Here is a 21575-nt window from a genome sequence, read left to right on the forward strand (position 1 = left end):
ACATTCCATATGAATGGAATCGTACATTATGTGACCATTTGTATCTGGCTTCTTTCACTTAGCATGCTTTCAGGGTTCGTTCATGTTGTACCATCTGCTAGTACGTCTTTCCTTTTTATGGCTGAATAATATTCCACTGTAGGGACATACTCTGTTTATCCATTTACCAGCTGATGGACACTAGGATTGCTTCCAATTTTTGATGAATAATGCTATAGACATTGGTTTGCAATTATCTGTTTGAGTACCTGTTCCCAATTACTTTGGATATATACCTAGGAATGGAATTGCTGGGTCATGTGCTAACTATGTATAACCTTCTCAGTAACTACCGGACTATTTTCCACAATGGTTGCACCATTTTACATTCCCTCCAGCTATGTGGGAGAGTTCCAGTTTTTCCACGTCATTGCTAATGCTTTTTATTTTCCATTTTAAAAAATTACAGCCATGCTGCCAACATCCAAAAAACAGGATATGATAAATGCTGGCGAGGATGCCGAGAAAGGGGAACCCTCCTACACTGTTGGTGGGAACGTAAATTGGTTCAGCCATTGTGGAAAGCAATATGTAGGTTCCTCAAAATACTAAAAATAGAAATACCATTTGACCCAGGAATTTCACTCCTAGGAATTTACCCAAAGAAAACAAAATCCCTGACTCAAAAACACATATGTACCACTATGTTGATCGCAGCAATATTTACAATAGCCCAGATATGGAAACAACCTAAGTGTCTATCAGTAGTCCTGAGGCATAATTTAACTGTGATGATAAATTAACATCTAACTTTCTATGGTATTCATGGATGCTCTCTTTAAACGGATTTTATAGGAGAAAGTAGAGTTTTGTAGCCTTCAGTTGGTATACAGAACCTCTGTATGTCATATTTTTTATGGGGGCTACCCAGAATTTTTTTTATTATTCCTGGAGCTGTCCTCTATACTACAAAAATTTATTTTGACCATTTATATCCTTACTAAGGAAGGCAAGTTAGCAAAGACAGGTTCACACTTGTTGAATTCTTAGTATATGTTGATAGCTACATACGGAGAATTAGCCATCCTTAGAAATCTTATGGAGTTCACTTATTCATTCACCAAATAATTATTAAGCTCCTACTATGGCGACATGGGTAAATTAGTATTCACTGCTGTTGTAATACATGTTACCTATATTTACAGATGTTAAGGCTATCTTCTATCTCCAGCCCTGACCACTCCCCTGACCTCAGATTTAGCTGCCTACTCGACATCTGTACCAGAATCACCCACAAATATCTTTGGTCCCAAACAGAACTCAGGTTCCTCTCACTTTCCTGTTTTGCAAAGGATGTTAACCACCTATCCCTTCAACACTGAGGTCACATCTGACTCCATCCTCAGGCCCACAACCAATCATTGTATTGTTTGTCCAATTGATCTCCCTCCTCCATACCTTCACTGCCCTAGTCCAGGCTGCCATTGTTGTTGATTGATTCATTTATTCATTTACTGTTTTTTGAGCACATGCCATACACCATTCATGTTCTAAATTTTGTAATTACATGAGTGAACAAAACACAAAACTCCTGCCTTGAAGGAACTTAAATTCAAGTGGAGAGAAAGTAAATAAAAGAAGCAAGATATGTATTGCTAGAAAGTGACAGGTACTTGGGAGAAAATATATCACAGAAGGGAATATATGATGTTCATGAGTTGGGGTTGAAAGTCATCAATTAGAAGGCAACTGAGTGAAGATCTGAGAAGGAAATGTGGGCTCTGGTTCTATGGAGTTATAGCACAGTTAATTTGTATTAAGAATGTGAAATTATGAGTTACGAGGAAGTGCTCCTGACCGTCCTCCCCTCAATACAAGAAAGACAGCAAGGGCGCAAACTAGAGGAGGTGGCACTGAGACTACCCTCTTGTAGCTTCACCAGCTGTTCTGATTTCAGGATTTTCTCCAGCCCTTGGCAGCTTAGGGGCAGGAGACTTCCATACCAGGCCATGCCACTGTAGCCCTAATCACACGGTATGTTGCACACTGGTTCTTTCTAGTCATTCTTGCCACCACTAGACTATGGCCTCTCAAGGACAAGGTCTGGCTTAAGTCCATGACCCACAGGACCTGGCACACAGTGACTAGTAAATGTTAGGTAAATGAATACATAAATGAGTGTAAGACATTTAATAAGAGGGCTGGGGAAACATGGTTTACTGAGTTGGACTGGCAAGGCAAGTGTACAAGAGAGGGAGGCACTGACATGAAAACAGCCTTGAAAGGGCTGGCAGCAGGCCCCAGACTGGGTAAGGAGGTGAATGATGCCATCTTGGGACTAATGGTTCTAGAGCATTGCTTCTCCTAAGGCCAACTTCGTTAACCTCTGCTGCCAAGAGGCACTGTTTTCACCTGTCTTCTCAGCAAACCCATGATTGGTTATTACTTCCCCTGGGTATTCATCCTCTTTCTCAGAGCTTTCCTTTTGACTTCTAAAGATGCTTTTTCATTCCTCATATGTAAAATAATCCTTCATCAATTCCTTTACCTACCTATCTCCATTTCTTCACTGCCAAACTTATCTAAAAAGTTTGCTGTTTCTATTCTCAACCCAGTCTGGCTTCCCTCCCCTATAATACCAGGTCATCAATGATTTGTTAGTCATTGAATCCCACGGCCTATTTTAGGCATCACACTGACCTTCTAGCAGCATCCAACCCTGCTGGCCACTCCCCTCTCCTTCACTCTTTTCTCTTGGGTTAGGTAATAGCAGTCTTCCGGTTTTGCACCTACTTTCTAGCTATTCCTTTTCTCTCTGTGGATACCTTTCCTCACCTGTACAGTAGCCTTAGAGTTCTCTGAGGCTGGGTCCTAGGTCTGCTTGTTCTTTCTTCACTCTCTCTTCCTGAGTGACTACATCAGGCCTATAGCTTCAATGATCACCTAAAAATAGATCAAGTCCAAATCTATATCTCCAGCCTGTATCTCTTCTCTGGGCTCCAAGACCCATTTATCCAACTGCCCCCACATACATTTCCCACCTACTACTTACTCCTCACTGTAACTTGGTTTCTGCCTCACTGGTTCACTAATGACTTCAATACCGCCATATCCAATGAACACTTCATACTTCTTATCTTCCTGAACTTCTCTACGACATGGGGCACTGACAATTCTCTTCCTTGAAATTTTCCCTTCCCTTATTTTTGTTTTCTCACCCAGGTGAGGACCATACTCTTTCAATTATCATCAATAGCTCTTCCTCTTTACCTGTCTCTTGGGACACTAGTTTCTAAAACCTAAGTAAGACATAAAGCAGTGACTTGGTAAAAGCAAACTGATGCCACATTAGAAGCTGGCAGGGTGAAAATTAAGTAGCAGCTCAAGGATGTTATCAAACATTTTGGTTCTTATGGAACAGGAGTAGTGAACCCTGATTTGATCTTGGACAAAACAAAGGCATAATGTTAGTGAAGGCAGAAACAAATTATTACTCATTCCCTTTCAAAATTCCCCAAAGGTTAATTCAGTATGAAAAGTTTAATTTCACAGAACAGCTATTTAGTAAAGTTAATAAGCACACTTAACTTCATACTTGAGTGATGTTAATATTTATTGATATCAATGCAAAATAAGTAAGAGTAAAAGGTGCTATTTAACAGGAACAAATACTGGTGTAGTTTCCTTCCTGGAGAGGCTGTGCACTCAGATCATAGACCTAAGACAAAACAAAAACTGGATTGTCAAGAACCAAACAAGGGTTAAATTTTACTTATTAATATAAAAATTGCTAAAGGCAAAAGGACATTAAACATATTCTTTATGCTAAGCTCAAGTAAGTAAAAAGACTAAAACTAACCCTAAAACTTTAGGACACAAGATATAGACATGAGACTTGACTATTTAAATTTTGCATAAATGAAAATTTGTCTATCCTTCCCTGTACTTGTACAATTACATGCTTGTTGCGTCTACAGTACACAAAGTCAACAGTTATCACCAACAATGAATATAACTAGATCTGAACAAGACTTAAAAGTGACTTTGCTCCACTCAAAGAAAATTCAACCCAGGATTAACAAAACCTTTTGATTTTAGAGCCAGCTCTTGTTTTCTTCTTGTGTCATACCTAAGTCCTCACTTGACACTTCCTGCCTGCAAATTGGAATGCATATCCTCTCCCTCATCTTTGTCTGACACTTTGAACTTCATCTGTAGGAATTGCATAAAAATTTAAAATTGTACTTCCAGCCTGAACCTGCAATCATATTTTTGCTTTGACACAAAAAAACATACTCCTCTGCAGTGTACCTCACCAGCACAGCGGCCCCCTTTCTTCCTCTCTATTCCTTTGCCCTGAAGGCACTTCTGGATTGCTTAATGCGTGCTCTTCTGCTGCCTAGACAGTCAGGACACCAAAGGCCATTTGGACTTAATCACTCCTCTCCTTCTTCTTTTCTATGGCTAATACCACTTTCCTGCTTCTTTTCTATTGCTGAATCTCCAGACTTGGTGCTGTCATCAGGGGGACAGAGTCGATTTCGGCTTCGAGCTCCTGGTTGGTAAAGCTGCATTGCTGGGCGATCCTAAAGTAAAATGAAATGTTAATGTTACAACAACCTAGCGTTTACAGGGGATTTTTCAGAGTCATAAATTATGTATCAATATATACCAAAAACAACTCAAACCAGATGAAAAATGTGAGGGCACAGTACATGACAGATAAGTGTTGTTGGTTAATTTGCTTCTAACTGCCCGCTTCCTTTCCCCAGTCTCCAAAGAAAAGCAACCATATATATAAGTATTATATGCCTAGGGTAAACTTTCAATAAATCTACTGCCTAATTTTCCTGACCATCAAGATGAATCAACCTGAACTTTTTTTTTTTTTTACTTGGAAACCAACAGCCATTGACTATCTCTCTTCCCCATCAATAAATTGAGTTTAAAATGCAGTACCACGTTAAGAACATTTTAGGAGTAAAAAAAAATAATAAAAAATGCAAAATCTTAAATGGAGACTTCCCTGAAGATATGAGCTCAGAGTAACTTGTCACAAACATGATTGTTTCTTACTTCAGGTATGATAACATAACACCCCAGCCCAGCTCAGACTCTAGGTGGCACTTTAGATCTCAGATTCCTAAATACGCCTCAATAAAGTCATCATGTACCTCTCAGTTCAAGTAATATGTTTGGTTTATGACAGTATGATCCTGGAAAACTTAAATATATAGGCCTTTTTTAGAATCCAACAAAAAATGACATGAGCCTTCCTTGCCCTTTCTCTCTGATATATGAAAGTTAGCTTTAAAGCATTATTCTCAAATAATTACAGGAAAATGTTTCACTATTTTCACAAGATGAAATGTTAAAACAGATGAGACTCCTGCATAGTATTTAAAGAAATGGATGATGGGACTCCCACTTTGCAAAATGGGACAACTTTAAACATCAACAAGGACAATAACTGATGATAATTGGAATATACCAAAAGTATCTCTAAATCCATGAATTCTTAATGACTAAACAAAATGAAACTCATTGATAACCCCTGGAAGTTGCTGGGATACCACTCATTACTCTGAATATTGGTAAATAATGGGAAAGGATCAAGTGTTTGTTTTCCCTTTCCTCTGTAAACTGAATTGCAGGCTAACCAAACAGCTTATGGGGAGAATTCCTCTTTATAGAAATGAACATCAGATAATAAATTCAACAGGAAAGGCAGAAGTCATATTTCACCATTTTCTAACCTCTCCCCCAAGCATACGAAATGATGAATCTAAGCAAAATCATTAGCAGAAAGGCTGATGAAAATTTTTATATTTGATGAATTGAGCTGACAATACCTGAACGTACTGATCATTTTTTCAACTTTTTATCTTGAAAAATTTTACATCTATAGAAGAAATGTTGCAAAACTTGTACAGTGAATACCTAATACCCTCCTAGACTCAATTGTTAACATTTTGTCACATGAACACTTTGTCTCTAGTGTGTGCACGCACATATATACACATTTTTGCAGAATTAAGAGTAAGTTGCAGAAATCATGACACTTCATCCCTGAATATTTCAGCTTGTATATCCTAAGAACAAGGATGCCCTGTTACATAACCATTGCATAGCAATTGCTACTGATCCTAATATCACACTAACATCTTACTATGTTAATAGAGAGTAACCGCAGTACAGGGGGTGAGGATTTAATAATATGGATAACAAACCACTGTGTTGTATATTTGAAACCAACATAAGATTGTATATCAACAATATTTTAATTAAAAAAAAAAGGACACCCAGACATTATATGCTTCCTGATGATGCAATAGGAAGTGCACACCACGACCTATTAAGTATCTTTGCCAAAAAGGGCCACCTGTTTTTGTGAAAAAAGTTTGATTGGCATATAACCACACTCATTATTTTACATATTGTCTATGCCAGCTTTCCTACAGAGCTTAGTGGTTGTAACAAAGACCATATGGCCCACAGAGTGTAAAATGTTTACCATCTGGCCCATACAGAAAAAATTTGCTGACCCCTGCTCTAGCTATAACTACCAGTTTTCAAGGAAACACAGAAAATAGAGTAGTAACATGTTAAATGATACCACAGGATGTAATAAGCCAATACAGACCATTTGAAGCTCTACAGGACAAATTGGTTTCTGTAACAAATAAATGGTAGGAAAACAAAAGGAGCGGAAATTGTCAGATTAAGAGACTTAAGACATTTCAAGCAAATGCAATTTGTAGATTTTGTTTAGAGTATGTAAAAAAGATAATGAGACAATTGGGAAAATCTGAACACTCAGTAGGTAGGCATCAAGGAATTATTAAGGGGGTTTTTTTGGTGTGAAAATACTATTAGGGTTATATTATTAAGAATCTTTATCTAAAACTGACATATTTATAGAAATTCTGTGTCTAGGATTTGCTTGCAAATAATCGAGTAGGGGCAGGTATTGGACAGAGTAGAAAGAAGGCTGGCCACAAGATGATAATTGCTTTAAACTGGGTGATGTGTACATCATATTATTCTCTGTTCTCCCTGCTTTTGTGTATGTGTGAAATTTCTATAAGTTAATAAAATGACCAAACCAAGACTGAAAAAAAGCTGCAGATAAAAGTTCCCGTTTAAAAATTCTATAGTAAACAGTGAGCTAGCCCGTCCTTCACACTTGCAGGAAAGAAAAAAAATCTTCATGAAAATAAAGAAGCATAACAAAAAGCAGCACCTTGTTTCTTATGCGATCTCTCTTAACCACCTCCTCTTTCTTTTCAATTTTTTCTGCACTGCCTACTGATTCTGTGCTTTCAGTTTTCTTTCCTTTATCCCGAAGTGCGTCTTTCTCTTTTTTCATTTCTTCTTCCTTCCTTTTGAAAGCCTTCTCTTTCTCATAGCGCTCCTTCTGCCTCCGGCGCTCTTCCTCTTGCCGCTTCAGCCTCTCTCTTTCCCGAAGTATGCGCTCTTGATCTCGTTCGTAATCCCGTTCCCTCTCCCTGTAGTCTCTGCCACTCTCATCTTCAGGTCTGCATGAAAAACAAATCTGAGAATGTACCCTCACAGATCTTCTAATCCCAAATGCAGGAACACTCTCATTCTGATCTGGCAACTACATAATGAGCATGCACTTTTGGAGCACAGTGAAAAAACAGTATGTTTTGAAAAACAGTAACAAAACCCAAAAGTCATTCACCCATATTAGGATACTAGAATATTTGAAATTTTTCCTTCTCATCCCCCTGTCCTGTGTAAAACAGAGTATCTTCATTCATGCACAAGTCCAGGACATAGCACTAAAACTAGCATCTAGAAACATGCTGAAAACAAATGTACCAAAGAGCCCTCTACTACTGACCTTTTAAGCTTTTCATCTTTAAGTTCGCCATCAGAACGCTTGGGCAGTGTACAACTTTGCCCACTGGCTCTTTCATCATTCAGATTCTCTTTGTCCAGTTTCTTGGCTTTTTCTCTTTTGTCCAATTCTTTTTCATCTCCTTTTTCTGGCTTCTTGAGCAGCTTTAAAGAAAAACAAGTTTATTTTTATTTTGAAGGGTGGAACACTCGTCTGCTTCCATCAAAGAGAAAAGTATACTAAATATTCTAAATTTAGGCTATTGAAGGCCTTTATCTCTGCAGGTGCTCTTAAACTTCCAGGTGAACAACTAGTGCACAAGAGCAGTAAATCACTAAAAGGATACTATTAATGTGAAAGTGTTACCCACTCAAATGAAGTGGTTTAATCACTTTGTGGCAATAGGATCAAGACTCCTTTGGGTTGAAATGTGCTAACCTTTAAGTGAACCAATGCACTTCCAAGTATGCCTTCTGTACCAAACCAACATGTTGCTATCACTTGATGCAAAAATATGCCACAAATTTAAAAGGCTAGGCAGGTTATTACTGTTGGACTGTTTTTATGTAGTACTTGAAATGACAAATACCTTGGTCACCAAAGGAGTGATCCATTGCAAGAATAATTCTGCCTTGAGCCTGAGATAACATACTTATGATGGCACAATCGTATTATTAGAGGTGAACAGCAAAAATTACTTTGCATTTGGTTTAAAAATTCAAATACCTCATACAATGGAACAGTGATGTCCCATCTGTACTGAGCAGGAACTCTATTCAGTGTCATATGATATGACAGAATGCAATTCTAAAATAAATATGGTTTACAAAGTCCAAATTGCTAAGAAAAAGTTTCTCACGCCACTGCTACAAATCTCTCTAGAACACCCCCAAGTGTTGGATATTCAGAAAGATTCTTAGGCAAAATCAAAGAATTTCAAGTCTCAGAGTGAAGGCATCATACATACATAGGTTCATCTCAGGGTGAAGGCTTCACACAAGTCACCAAGCAAAAGGCAAAGCACACAAGAGTTAAGCACGAGGTGTTTCAGCACAGCCACTGCAAATGGCAAGTCCAACACTAAGAAAGCACCAGTGTAAAGTGAGGCTACCATGTGCAGGTTTCACTGGAAGTGTTCTTATTTCTCTAATGAACATCTTTGTTAGAAGCCAAGATGTTCATTATGCTAATAAGAACATTAATGAACATATGTAGCATGGCTGGCTCTACCTTCTGTCTTGCTGATGGTTAGGAATAGCAAGTCAAGTCACTGTGGCATGGCGGACAGAGCGACTGCTAGAAAGAATTAAATGGGAATCTCTGCACCCTGCCGCCAATGAGTCCTGGAGAGCCTTGGGGAACCCTAGCCACATAAACTGAATTTTGAGAAGGTAGGACACCCTGTCACCATCTCTGTGGCATTTTTTCTTTTTCCGACATACTAGGTATTAGTACTTTCCCAGGAAATTTTTTGGAGCAAGAGCTGCCCAAGCCATGCCCTCAGAAGGGAAGAAGCAAGGCTGGGAGCTTTCTACAAGCTTTTCAGAGTCTGCTGCTCACAGATTCCCAGGTAGATGCAAGAAGATAATGTGGGGAATCATGAGAGGGGAAAGCAGGGAATGCAGGATATTTACCCCTAGTACTCCCACAAGGCAGCTAGTTATGAGAGGCACATAAACAGAAGACAAAGAGCCATGTACGCATGGTTGTCCTCTAGCTGTCTATTGGTGAGGCTTCTGGGTACACAGCACATCAGGAAGTCATCTGGGCTTTCTCTAAATTAGGAATTCATAACAGCTCAGCTTTTAAGAAGACTCAAGTCAGTCTGAAGGGGTTTTCTACAGGTAAGACTACCACCACCACCAAAAGGGTTTAACTAAGACCTGGGTGTGAGACATGATACTAGGTGCTCTGTATCATGTACTTGGTCCTTACATTTTTCTGATTCACAGCTTGTAACAGAAACCTGTGTACCTGAAGACAGTGGAAAACAAACAGATGAGGCAACTTCATGTATCAAATATGAAGGAAAAGCTGAATAAAAACCCGTAATTCTTGCCAGCCAGCCCTAAGCCCTTATTTATGAAGAACAGAGAACAGTAATTCAAAAATTGAGTATTTTCAATGATAAAAATAACACAGATCTGCACTGAATATGTGAACTACTTAATCCTTTAAAATTATCTTAAACTAAAAAAATAATAATATTATAGGAAAGATTTCTATTGGTTTACCTCCCCCCCCAAAAAAGACAAAAACAAAAACAGAACACTATTTACACCAACACAAGATGCACACATATTTAAAGAAGTAGATATATGCAATTTTCAGCAACATGCATTCAGTTTAAGTTATTTTTATACCTTAATCTTTGGTTCATCCTTTAATTTGTCCCTTTCTGGAACTCTGTCTATCTTCTTCAGCTTTTCTATATCTTTCCTTTTTCGTTTCTCTTCTTCTTTCCACTTTCTCCTCTCTTCTTCTCTTTGTCTTTTTCTTTCTATTTCTCGCCTTCTCCTTTCTTCTCTTTTTTCTTCTCTCATTCTCTAGAAAGAAATATCAACACAAGACTTCAAACAAGATAATCATCACCAAAAACTCAATCCCAAAGGTATGATGGGCACTCACTAAAATGGATCATCTTTCCTTCCTATGTTCTACAAGTGGCATTCTACCTCCTTAACCCCCTCCCCACCCCATTCAGAATATGACAGAGAATAAAGACCAAGGCCTGCTAGTGCCAGAGTCTGCTACTGCTGCCTTGCTCTATTTCCAGAGGTTTTCAGAAAATCAAAAGAGTATCTCTGGATTCTCTGGGTTTGCAGAGTGAATCCCTGGTCCAACAACCAGAGTGAAGGAAAAGGTCAGAGAGTGAAGCCAATGAGCCAGATCTTTACAGAATAATGGTAGAAAAAGAAACTATTTCTCCTATAGGATCCCAATGCTCTTACATTTACAGAATGCAAACCAATGAAATAAAAGTATTGAGAAAACTATAAAAACAAAAGGTTTACCTGCTTGTTTTTCAGGAAGCTCAAAAGTGGGGTTGTCTTTTTAGCTACATAAATATAAACAGATTATTAATAATACTTATCAACCCCTAGAAAGGATTCCATTTTCTGACATTCCCTGCCAACCACCCAAGGTGGGAAAACTAGACCCCTTAACAGAAAGTTCACAACTATACTATCGAACAGATGTCTTACAGTATATTTCAATTCTGAAGGTTTAAAATACTTTCTAAAAAGTGAAGAACTTCAAATGAAAATAGAACAATATTTCAAAAGAGAAATTCCCAGTGTCAGTGAGAATTAAGCGCAAATGACATTCTATTGTTTTACAGATGGCACTATAAATTTGTTCAACTGAGAAGAAACTGGGAGAAGGGACTAAAAATATCCTTTTGACACCTATTTCCATTTCTGGAAATTTATTCTAATATTAGAGATAGGCTTATACTATGCATCCATTAATAAAAACCAAGTTTTAGAATAATATTTATTTCATTTTTCAATATTCTGAACAATGCTATTTAGCCTCATAGCTAGCGTTTTGAAAACACACTTCCTTTGGATGAATTCCTAGGAGTGGAAATCCTGGGTCAGAGGCTGTGCTTATGTTTAGAGCTGATACATTAGCAGCAATTTATTAGAAACCAACATCCAAACTTAAGAGGTTTTCAATTTTGCAGTAGCTAATTTCATTTTTTGATATTTTCAGGTCAAAAATTTTTTTTTAGGAATGTGAGTTTCGTATTACTAGAAAACACCAATTGATGTTCAAAGGCTTACCAAAATCTAAAGGTCCCATGAATCTTTTAACTTTTTATACTTATGTTCATTTGTGTGGCTCTAAATAAAGGTCACAGAGAATTTCTCCCATCTTATCAATGCATTCTCATAAAATCCTATGAGGCAGGTATTATCATTCTCATTTTACAGTAGAAGAAACAGAGTTTCAAAGAAGTTAGTGCCTTCCCCGTGGCCACACAGCTAGGATGGAAGTGGGAGTCACACAGGTCTTCTGAGGAAAAAGAATGCTTTAATTCCTCTTGCCCACTTACCTATTAATTCTCTGTTTTTTGCTTCTATTTCCTCTAGCAGTGTCTCTGGAGTAGATGTCATTTTCTCATTATCTGCAGCATAACTTTCCAAAAATTTTCTATATTCTGGATCTAAATAATTGTTTTAAGTAAACAAAATAGGAAATATTACCTAGGATATTTGTCAAAGGTGATAATTTTCTACTTCACCGAAGACTGAAGATCAACCTAACCATACCCACAAGATAAACTTTTTAGCGCTTTACTGGTCACTTACTCTCAGAACTCCTGATACCCACTAAGGGAGTCTGGGGCTAACATGGGGTCAGGGAAAATGAGACACCGCACATTAAAACAGAACCTCCAGGGACGTTAGGTGGCTTTTAAAATTCACTGTTCCTTCTAATCAGAGTCACACTTATGGGAGAACTGAAAGTCAGTTACAGGAACTTCAGAGGGTACTATGTATAAGCATGTAGCAATTCCTATATGACTATATCTCAGTTTAAATGAACTCAACATATGAAACTCAGTTGTTCCATAAAAAGATAAATTGGGGGGATGTCCTAGATGTGGCACTGGAGGTGATGTTAATTCCTGGAGTTCTTTCCTACATACGTCTGACATCAGAAAGGGTCACATATCTGAGTCACTCTATTGCTTATACTTGGGAGTTTCTATGCACTGTGGAGCATGTTACTTGATCTAGTCTTCCAGGCCTGAATCTGTGATACAACCAATAAGCAATGGTGTGCTGACTCTTGTTTTCTCTACAAAATACCCATTATAGTAATAAATAATAAAATCAAACTAGATGATTCTAAAATAGCAATGTGATAAAAAAAAATAATGCAGCTAAAGTCCTTATCCAACATAACAACTTACGGAGAGCTCAAAATCTGGATCCAGTTTACCTTAAAAGGCAATTATTAGTTTTTCAGTTCCTGCAGTAACTGCATATTTAAAACCTAGAAAATAGGACTGGCCACTTCAGCTACTTTATATTAAGTTACTTGAGTATAGAAAATTTTCTATCATAGCTCTCAATGATAATTCCTCCTCTTTATAAAAATAATGGAAACCAGAAGTCAAATAAATTATCATAAAATGGTAAGAGGCCTTAAGGAGATGCTATACTTTGAAACATCTGAATTTTTCCACTGTGTTCTAATCAAAAGACCTAAGGTGATTTACTACTCAATAGTCAGCAATATATTGCTTAATCGTGGAGGAATGAAATGCTACCAGCCAGAGTGGAAATTCTAGAGGAACCCCACCTCCATTCTAACAATTAAGCAAAGCTTTCGTCAGTGAGTTACATTTCTCCTGAACTTTATTCTATGTTTCACTATTTAAAAGACTGGAGTCCAGTTAATTCCCACAAAGGTAATGTATTTTCAAAACCCAAAGCAATAGCTTTACATAACTAGAACTATACTGTACCATCATCGATAGTCCCAACTTTGGTATCTCTTTTCTTAGTCTTCTTTTTTGCAGCTTTTTGAAAAGGTGCAAATTCTACTATAGCAGGATATTCCTGACCTGTTTAGAAAAAAGACCACACTTGCTATAACAAAGAAAATGTCCAAAGTTGATACAAGTGTCAACCCACTGTTTTGTAGGCCTCTTTGGTGGTGGTGATCTTAATAGGACTTCCCCACAGACATAAATAACACTCACATAATTAAAATCAACATGTTACCAAAGGAACCCCAAGTTCATAATGATAACATAATGAAAAGATATGGCAGGGAAGTAAAATATTCATTTAAATTCAACTTCTAAAGCATGATATTTTGATACATAGGGGAAAAAACAAATTAATTTTCATTTTAAAAATATATCAGAAATCTCTAGAATAGGCAAATCTGTGGAGATAGAAAGTAGGTTAGTGGGTTGCCTAGAGCTGGGGGGTAGTGCTGGGGAGAATGAATGACAGCTAATAGGTATGGGGTTTCTCTTTGGAGTGATCCCTAAGTTCTAAAATTAGATTGTGGTGATAGTTGCATAACACTGCGAATATACTAAAAAATATTGCACTGTGCACTTTAAAAGGGTGGATTTTGTGGCATGTGAATTGTATCTCAATAAAGCTGTTATTAATACACCAGGAGACACTAAAAGTATGGGCAACAAAAATAGATAAATTGGACTGTATCAAAACTAAAAACTTCTGTGCATCTAAGGACATAATCAACTGAGTGAAAAGGCAATTTACAGAACAGGAGAAAATATTTGCAAATCACCTATCTGATAAGGGTCAATATACAGAATATATAAAGAACTCCCAGAACAACAACAAATAAACCTAGTTAAAAAAATGTTCAAAGGACTTAAATAGATATTTCTCCAAATATAATATACAAGTAGCCAATAAGTGTATGAAAAGTTGCTCATATGCTCAAGCATATGCAAAGATTAAAATATTACTTCACTAATCATTAGGGAAATGCAAATCAAAACCACAATGAGCTATCTCCTCACACTCATCAGAATGTTTACTATTAAAGGAAAGAAAGTAACAAGTGTTGGTGAGGACATGGAGAAATTAGGGTAAATTAGAACCCTCATGCATTATTACATTGTGTGGGAATGTAAAATGGTGCAGCTGCTCTAGAAAATAGCATGGTGCTTCCTTACAAAATTAAAAACAATTTACCATATGACCTAGCAATTCCACTTTGGGGCAATGTTCAAAAGACGAACAGATATTTGTACACCCACACTCATAGCAGCATTATTCACAACAGCCAAGAGGTAGAAGCAACCCAAGTGTCCACTGATGGGTGAATATACAAAATGTAGCATATACACACAATGGAATATTACTTAGCCTTAAAAAGTAAATTCTAACACATGCTACAAGATGGATCAACCTTGAAGACATTATGCTAAGTGAAATAAGCCAGTGCCATAAAGCCAAATACTGTATGATTCCACTTACATGAAGTACCTAGAATGGTCAACTTCATAGAGACAGAATGGTGGTTCAGAGGTAGAATGGTAGTTGTCAGGGGCTGGGAGGAAGGGGAAATGGGGAGTTGTTGAATGGGTATAGTTTCAGTCTTGCAAGATGAAAAGGTTCTAGAGATTGGTTATACAACAATGTGAAATGTACTCACCACTACTAAACTGTACACTTAAAAATAGTTAAGATGGTAATTTGTGTATTTTACCACAATTTTCAAAAATGCAAAAAGGGAATGAGGTAATGACACATGCTATATAACATGGATGAAACCTGAAAAACATGCTAAGTACAAGAGGCAATCACAAAAGGCCACACATTGTATGATTCAGCTTGTATGAAATGTCCAGAATCCACAGCTAGATTAGTATCTACTGAAGCTGTAGGGGGAGGAAAGAAGGGAAGATTACTGCTAATGGATGTAGGATTCTTTTTTGAGTGATGAAAACATTCTGGAATTTTATAGTGGTGATGGTGGCACAACTTTGTGAAAGCAGTAAAAACCACTGAGTTGTATGATATGTGAGTTTGTATCTCAATTAAAAAAAAAGTGACTACTGGAAAAAATATTCACCAGATCGCTGCTATAGGGTAATGTCATACAAGATATAAAACACTATGGTCAGATCATTGGCATACAGAATAAGTCACAATAAAATAACTAGAATTGACCAGAAGGTATCAGAAGGCAGTCATGGAAGAAACATGATTTTGGAAATTCTAGTGAATGCAGAATTAGATTAGCTTAATAACTGATATATTTGAGAAGGAATAGATAAACCAGACTGAAGCAGAAGGAAACTGTGGAAGATAAGCTGAAAAAACAAAAGTGAAGAGGATTCTGCCTAGCAAGCTAGCAAAGAGTTTGGATGTTTTTCCCACAACTGCTATATCTTTAATCAATATTTCAAAAAGACTAATTTCATGGCAATTTAATGGACTGAATTACATGGAAATGGAAAAAATTCAAAATCCGGTAAGTTTAGATACAGTGGTTATTAAGCATTAGGTGATGACAATATAAATTGAAAGTTTTGGTAAGCCTAGGTGAACAAGATATTAAAAAACAAACTGAAAAGATTCATTACTTGTTTAATGTTAAGAGGTGAAAGAGGAAAAAGTTAAACACAGCTCAGATTACCAGGAAATCACTATCTACTGGAATAAAGTCTGAATGGAGAAGTAGCTAGTTTGAGGGGGGCGGGGGGTAGGATTAATAAAAGCTGGATAAACACAGTGGCAATCCTTCAACTTCTACTGACATGTTTCCTGACAAAGATTTCATTTTTACAAACTCTGAAGTGATACTGAAAAAAACAACAACAACAAAAAGACACATCATTCACCTATGATTGCAAAGCCAAAAGAAAAGTGGAAAATGGCAGCTTAGACATTCTCTGGCTAAATGTTGTAAGCAGCAGATAATAAATAAAACGAGTTAGGGCATTCCCTACAGACTCCTGGATACAAAGTGGGAGATCATCAGGTTCAATGTTTTAATTAGGTACAACTTAAAATGTTAAACAGTATTCCACCTGGGAACTATTAGCTTAAAAGATTTGAAATAAATAAATGTTGGTCCTTGAACCAAGATGAGAAGTAAATATTTAAAACTTGTCATACAAGTTTAGAGAGTCATTTATCAGTATTATTGCTGAAACTAGTAAATAGATCACCTAATCCAGGGCAAAAAATTTGTCATAGAGAAAAGAACAGCAATTTCATTCAGTTGATCAAACTACAGAAATAGCACGTTAATAAAAATACCGGACATCTGTGAAAAGTCATGTATTTATTTATAAAACTATAATAAGATTATCAAATGTGTAACAACTCTTTAAAAAATGTTGCACATTTTATCACCCAGAATTTTAGAAAAGATATGAAGGCATTAAGAAAACAAACACTGTAATGCAGTGTTAAAACATACAAATGATAAACTCCCCTTCAGTTTCAAAGACTCACCTTTATTGTCAAGGAATACATAACCGTCAAAGCGATCCCTGAACAAAATAATGTCCTCCTGGTTTTTAAAGTTGATGTATGCTCTGGCATACATATGAGGATAAAGACTGCAGAGAGGAAAGCAATTATGTAAATATGCTCGCAGGTATCTGGCTGAATTACAAGTATGCATACATTAAAGAGACAGGCTTAAAAATCAAATGGAAAACAGGGTAAAAAAGAATGGAAGAAACCATTTTTCATTTACCCCCCACATCCCTCTTTTATTTATTTATTTTACCTAGTATCATTAGAAAAAAACTCAAAGTAATCATGCTCGGGCATAGGCTGCAGATGTTCCTGAAGGTGCTCCTTGGTCAAAGTGGGAGGTAATCTCCGAATTACCACCTTAAAAATGAGTAAAGAAAATAAAATTAGTACAAAGCAATTTTCTGTCATACCTGAAAGAATCACCACCCCTGAAGAAGGCTGGGCTTTAAAAGATGAGCTCATTTATAAAAACCTAGGAGAAAATATTCTTTTAATGCTCAAAACTAGTCAAACATAACAGTAACGCGGTTTTTAAAAACTCTTAGAAACGAGAACTGCACGGAGAAAGGAAAATTTCAGGTTCAGTTAACCCGAAGCCCCGCAGTTCACTAGGTTTTCACATTTTCTATCGCACATCTTTCAAAAAATACTAGTAGTGTTAAGAGATTAGTAGATCAACCCTGGTCTTTTGAGGATGCCACGAGTTCTTGGTATTTCCCTACCACCTCCAACACATCCGAAAACAAAACCCTTCCTCTCATTCAGCATAAAGAATCCAAAACTCTAAGGAATACCAAAATTCCCTTATTGCTCCCCAAACAGGATGCACCCGATCTGGCCCCAGAGCATTAATCCCCCCACACTCCCTCAGCTCGCCTCCATTAATACGCCCACAAACTACTCCCACCCGATGGCCCCTTCACTGCTTAGTAATTCCCCCCAAGTAACCTTTTAATTCCTCGTCTTTTTTACCCACTGCTTCCCCGTCCCATTGCCATCTCACAGCTGTGACCTAAACCTTCTCTTCTGGGATTCCCCCCTTTTCCTCACACCCACCCGGGGGCTTCCCCCATTTTGGGCAAGTGGATGGGACAGGGTGATGCGGTTTTCACTCAGGTGAAGGAACAAGAGGGGGAAGCTGGGTGAGAAAGAGGACAGCCCCATTCCCAACCATCCTCCACGGGTGGTGGACCCGTCCCGCCCTTTCCTGGGCCAACAGCCAGTCAAGAACCTTGCTCAGCGCCTCTTTCTTCTCCTTGTTTCGATCCTGCTTGTCTTCCCCTTTGGTGCTGTCCCCCGAAGCCCCTCCGCCGCTGCCTGTGGCCCCCGGGGGAGTCAAGAGGGTTACTCGCTTCTCCTTAGGCCTGTGCTCCCTCTCCTCCTTCATTGCTACGGCTCTCTGCTCTCAACGGCCGCAAACGGGCCTAAATGTAGCTTGCCACCCACTCGCGCGCCCCCAACAATCGCCCCTAGTTCTAAGCTGGGGCCAGTGTTCCATGGGGCCCAGCCAGGATCTCGCGAGACTTCAAGGCGCCCAGGCTTCCTTCTGTGGAAAGGTTCTAATTTCTGGTCTTAATCTCCCGCCTCCCGTATCGCACTGTCCAATCGGCTCGCGGCCCGGACTCTCAGGGCCCGCTCTTCGGACGTCATTAGTTACTCAGCCATCTTGATTAGGGCGATGCTTTCGCGAACTACAAATCCCGGCATACAAAACAGTAACCCATTTCCGGCAGGGCATTCTGGAGTTGTAGGTATCTCCATTTGTAAGTAAATGGAATTCTGAATCTTGAAAGTTTTGTATTTTTCAGATAAAAAGATAGGTTTTGCGGGCTTCGTTTTCCTCAGATAAATCCGATGTTTATCCAAAGTTTTGCCTCACCAGGGGAACGACTTGGATTTTTTATCGTTTGTAAAAGTGTGCTTCCAGAAGCTTTAGAATTTCTTTCCCTTCTATGGATTAGAATTCACAGATTTTTTAGTAAACACCTTTCACAGATACTTAAAGGGGTGATAATGACCAAAATATGTGAGATTTGTTTTCATCACCCCTTTTTAAGAAAAAGGACTCTATCATGGTAGTGATACCCCACAAGGAGGAGAAAATAAAACCTAACTTGACTTTAGATGGGATCACTCTCCTTCCTACTTTAAAAGGGCCAATTATACATTATTTAAAATAGCCCCAAACTAAACAATCCAAATGTGTCAATGGGCAAATGGATAAACAAAATGTGATACATTCATAGAATTAAATACCACTCAGCAATAAAAATGAACTGATATGTCCATCAATGAGAATTAATCTCAGGATGATTATGCTGAGTGAAAGAATTCAGACACAAGGAGAATATATGCTGTGCAATGTCACGGTATGAAATTCTACAAAAGGTAAAACTATGTTGATGGAAAGCAGATCAGTGAAGGGGACCAGATGAGGAGAAGCAAGTGACTGCAGAGAAACTCCAGGGAACTTGGAGCTATTAAAATGTTCTTATGATTATGATGGTGGTTGCATGATTGCACACATTCATGTAAACTCATTGAGTTGTACACTTAAAATTGGTGAATAGTATTTTGTGTAAATTTATACTTCAGTAAAAGCCAGCCTCCCAATTTTATAAAATGCAAATTTTGAAAAATATTGCCTTAAATGATAGAGCAGTTGTATTTCATCAACTCTTATACAATTGAATCTAAGGTCACCATTATTTTACATACCAGGAGAGAAACAAATGCTGCCAATTAAACTATGACACCCCATCAATTTCAAGATGCATCCTGATTTCATAGCTGTTAATATGTGAAAAAAACATGTCTTAGAATTAATTGAACATGTTTCTGTGCAATTGTATCATATGCAATTAAGGAAAAAGGAAGTGAAATGGCAAGTGATAAGTAGAGAGCTACAGATAGACCCACAGGGGTTAGTACCAAGTTAAGGATGCAATAGAAGCCCAAGGGAGAAAGCTGGCTCAGGGCCCCAGTCTCATTTTGTTGACAGCTAGAATGTATTTTCCAGACTCTGTACTTTTCTCACCTTTATTGCCAAGCATATGCTTGAGTTCCTAATTCCTGTTCCCAAGACCGTTTCCCTGTGTTTGGAATCTGTCACTCACTCTTGCCTCCAATACCTGCCTGTTCTTACAAGCCTAGCTTAAGTATCTGCCTCTGACCTGCCACTTAGCTCTGTGTTTACATCTTGGTGTATGCCTTGTTTTTGGAGTGCTTGTTAGCTTTTAACCACTGACGATATGTCAGTCATCAGAGTTGGGTGGTGTAAAAAAGGATTCTGTCGTGGTACTGATGCCCCACTGGGAGGACAAAATAAAACCCAACTTGCTTTAGATGGGATCACTCTTCTTCCTGCTTTAGAAAGGAGCAATTATACATTATTTAAAATAGTCCCAAACTGGAAATAATCCAATTGTCTGTCAGTGGGCAAATGGATAAACAAATGTGGTACATGCATAGAATGAAATACTACTCAGAGTAAGGTCCAAGGCTCAGTCCTTAGACAGGCTCTTTTCTATCTACACTTACTTCTTTTTAAATTTCATCCACTTTTCACTTTCCTCTCCTCGCTAAAAACTCCAAAATTTATATCTCCAGCCCATATCTCTCCCCTAAATTTCAGGCTCATATTTCCAACTGCCTACTGGACATCTCCCTTAGATGTCTAACACATTCAGATTCCTTGAACACATCAAAAACTGAACACTTGATCACTTCCCACACCAACTGTACTAGTTTCCTATTGCTGCATTAAGAAATTACCCAAATTTAGTGGGTTAAAATAACACAAGTTTATTATCTTACAGTTCTGAAGGTTAAAAGTCCAACAACAGGTCTCACTGGTCTAAAATCAATGGACTGGATTCCTTCCTGGAGGCTCTAGGAAAGAATCTAGTTCCTTGTCTTTTTTCAGATTTTTGAGGCTGCTTGTATTCCTTGGCTGGTGGCCCCTTCCTCCATCTTCAAAGCGAGCAATGTAGCATCTATTTCTTTCCATGCTTCATGTGTGTCTCTTTTTCATTCTCTCTTCTGCCTCACCTTTTCACTTCTAAGGACCCCTGTGATTATACTTCACTAACCTGGGTAATCCAAGATACTCTCCCTTTGTTTATGTCAGGTGATTAGGAACCTTAATTCCTTTTGCCATATAATTTATGTTAAAAAACAAAATTTGAACTAGGTAAATTTGAAGATCTAATTGGCTTTATTAAGTGACTCAGGAATTGGGCAGCATGCCATTGAGCACACAGATGTTCCAAGGAGCTGTACAAAATGGAAGGTTTTTATAGGAAGGAAGATGGGGCAAGGAAATGATCAGCAAAAGAAAATAAAGGATTGTTTGAAGCCCGGATTTCTTCTATTAGGGGATGGGGGTGGATGACAGGGATTTTATCATGTGTATTACCTCACTAGTGCTGATTAAGAAGCTTCAGATTGACTATTAAAAGGTCACGCTCCTGGGATAGGTTGAAACTGTAAATCTTGGTTTGGTGTTGTAGGGGCAAATGACTCCATTTTGGGCTTCTGTTGTTTCTTTTTTTAGCACTTAACATAGTCACAGGTTCTGGAGATTACGGTGTAGACAACTCTGTGGGGGCATTATTTTGCCTACTGTAAAGTTTCTTTTTAATTAAAGTATAACAATTGTACAGACAAGTGCACAAATAATAAATGTACAACTTGGTGAATTTTCAGAGTAAACACATTCATGTAAC

General features: G+C 37.9%; 1 protein-coding gene across 4 annotated transcripts; it reads right to left on the minus strand.

Annotated features, from left to right (window-relative positions):
• Nucleotides 1-3574: 3574 nt before the first annotated feature.
• UPF3B (UPF3B regulator of nonsense mediated mRNA decay) lies at nucleotides 3575-18360 on the minus strand. Of its 4 annotated transcripts, XM_057495833.1 has the most exons (12): nucleotides 18080-18360; nucleotides 17099-17205; nucleotides 16819-16925; nucleotides 13329-13427; nucleotides 11907-12017; nucleotides 10858-10901; nucleotides 10207-10389; nucleotides 9779-9817; nucleotides 7847-8007; nucleotides 7223-7517; nucleotides 4457-4565; nucleotides 3575-3696 (listed from the first exon to the last, which is right to left on the minus strand). In XM_057495833.1, the coding sequence occupies exons 1-12, from the start codon at nucleotides 18233-18235 to the stop codon at nucleotides 3635-3637; spliced, it is 1473 nt and encodes a 490-aa protein (XP_057351816.1). In that variant the 5' UTR covers nucleotides 18236-18360; the 3' UTR covers nucleotides 3575-3634. The 4 variants fall into 4 exon arrangements, with proteins under 4 accessions (XP_057351816.1, XP_057351817.1, XP_036773178.2 ...); XM_057495834.1 differs by lacking the exon at nucleotides 9779-9817 and having other exon boundaries at nucleotides 18080-18359; XM_036917283.2 differs by having other exon boundaries at nucleotides 3575-4565; nucleotides 18080-18359.
• Nucleotides 18361-21575: the final 3215 nt, after the last annotated feature.

The sequence above is a fragment of the Manis pentadactyla genome, chromosome X (genome assembly GCF_030020395.1).
Source record: "Manis pentadactyla isolate mManPen7 chromosome X, mManPen7.hap1, whole genome shotgun sequence".
NCBI classification, from domain to species: domain Eukaryota; kingdom Metazoa; phylum Chordata; class Mammalia; order Pholidota; family Manidae; genus Manis; species Manis pentadactyla.

Excerpts from the sequence above, each read along its gene's own strand:
- UPF3B (XM_057495833.1), bottom strand. The coding sequence starts at position 18,235 with ATGAAGGAGGAGAGGGAGCACAGGCCTAAGGAGAAGCGAGTAACCCTC. Across the intron at positions 17,206-18,079 it reads AGAAAGAGGCGCTGAGCAAG|GTGGTAATTCGGAGATTACC; the intron begins GTTCTTGACTGG and ends CTCATTTTTAAG. Across the intron at positions 16,926-17,098 it reads TTTTTTTCTAATGATACTAG|TCTTTATCCTCATATGTATG; the intron begins GTAAAATAAATA and ends TCCTCTCTGCAG.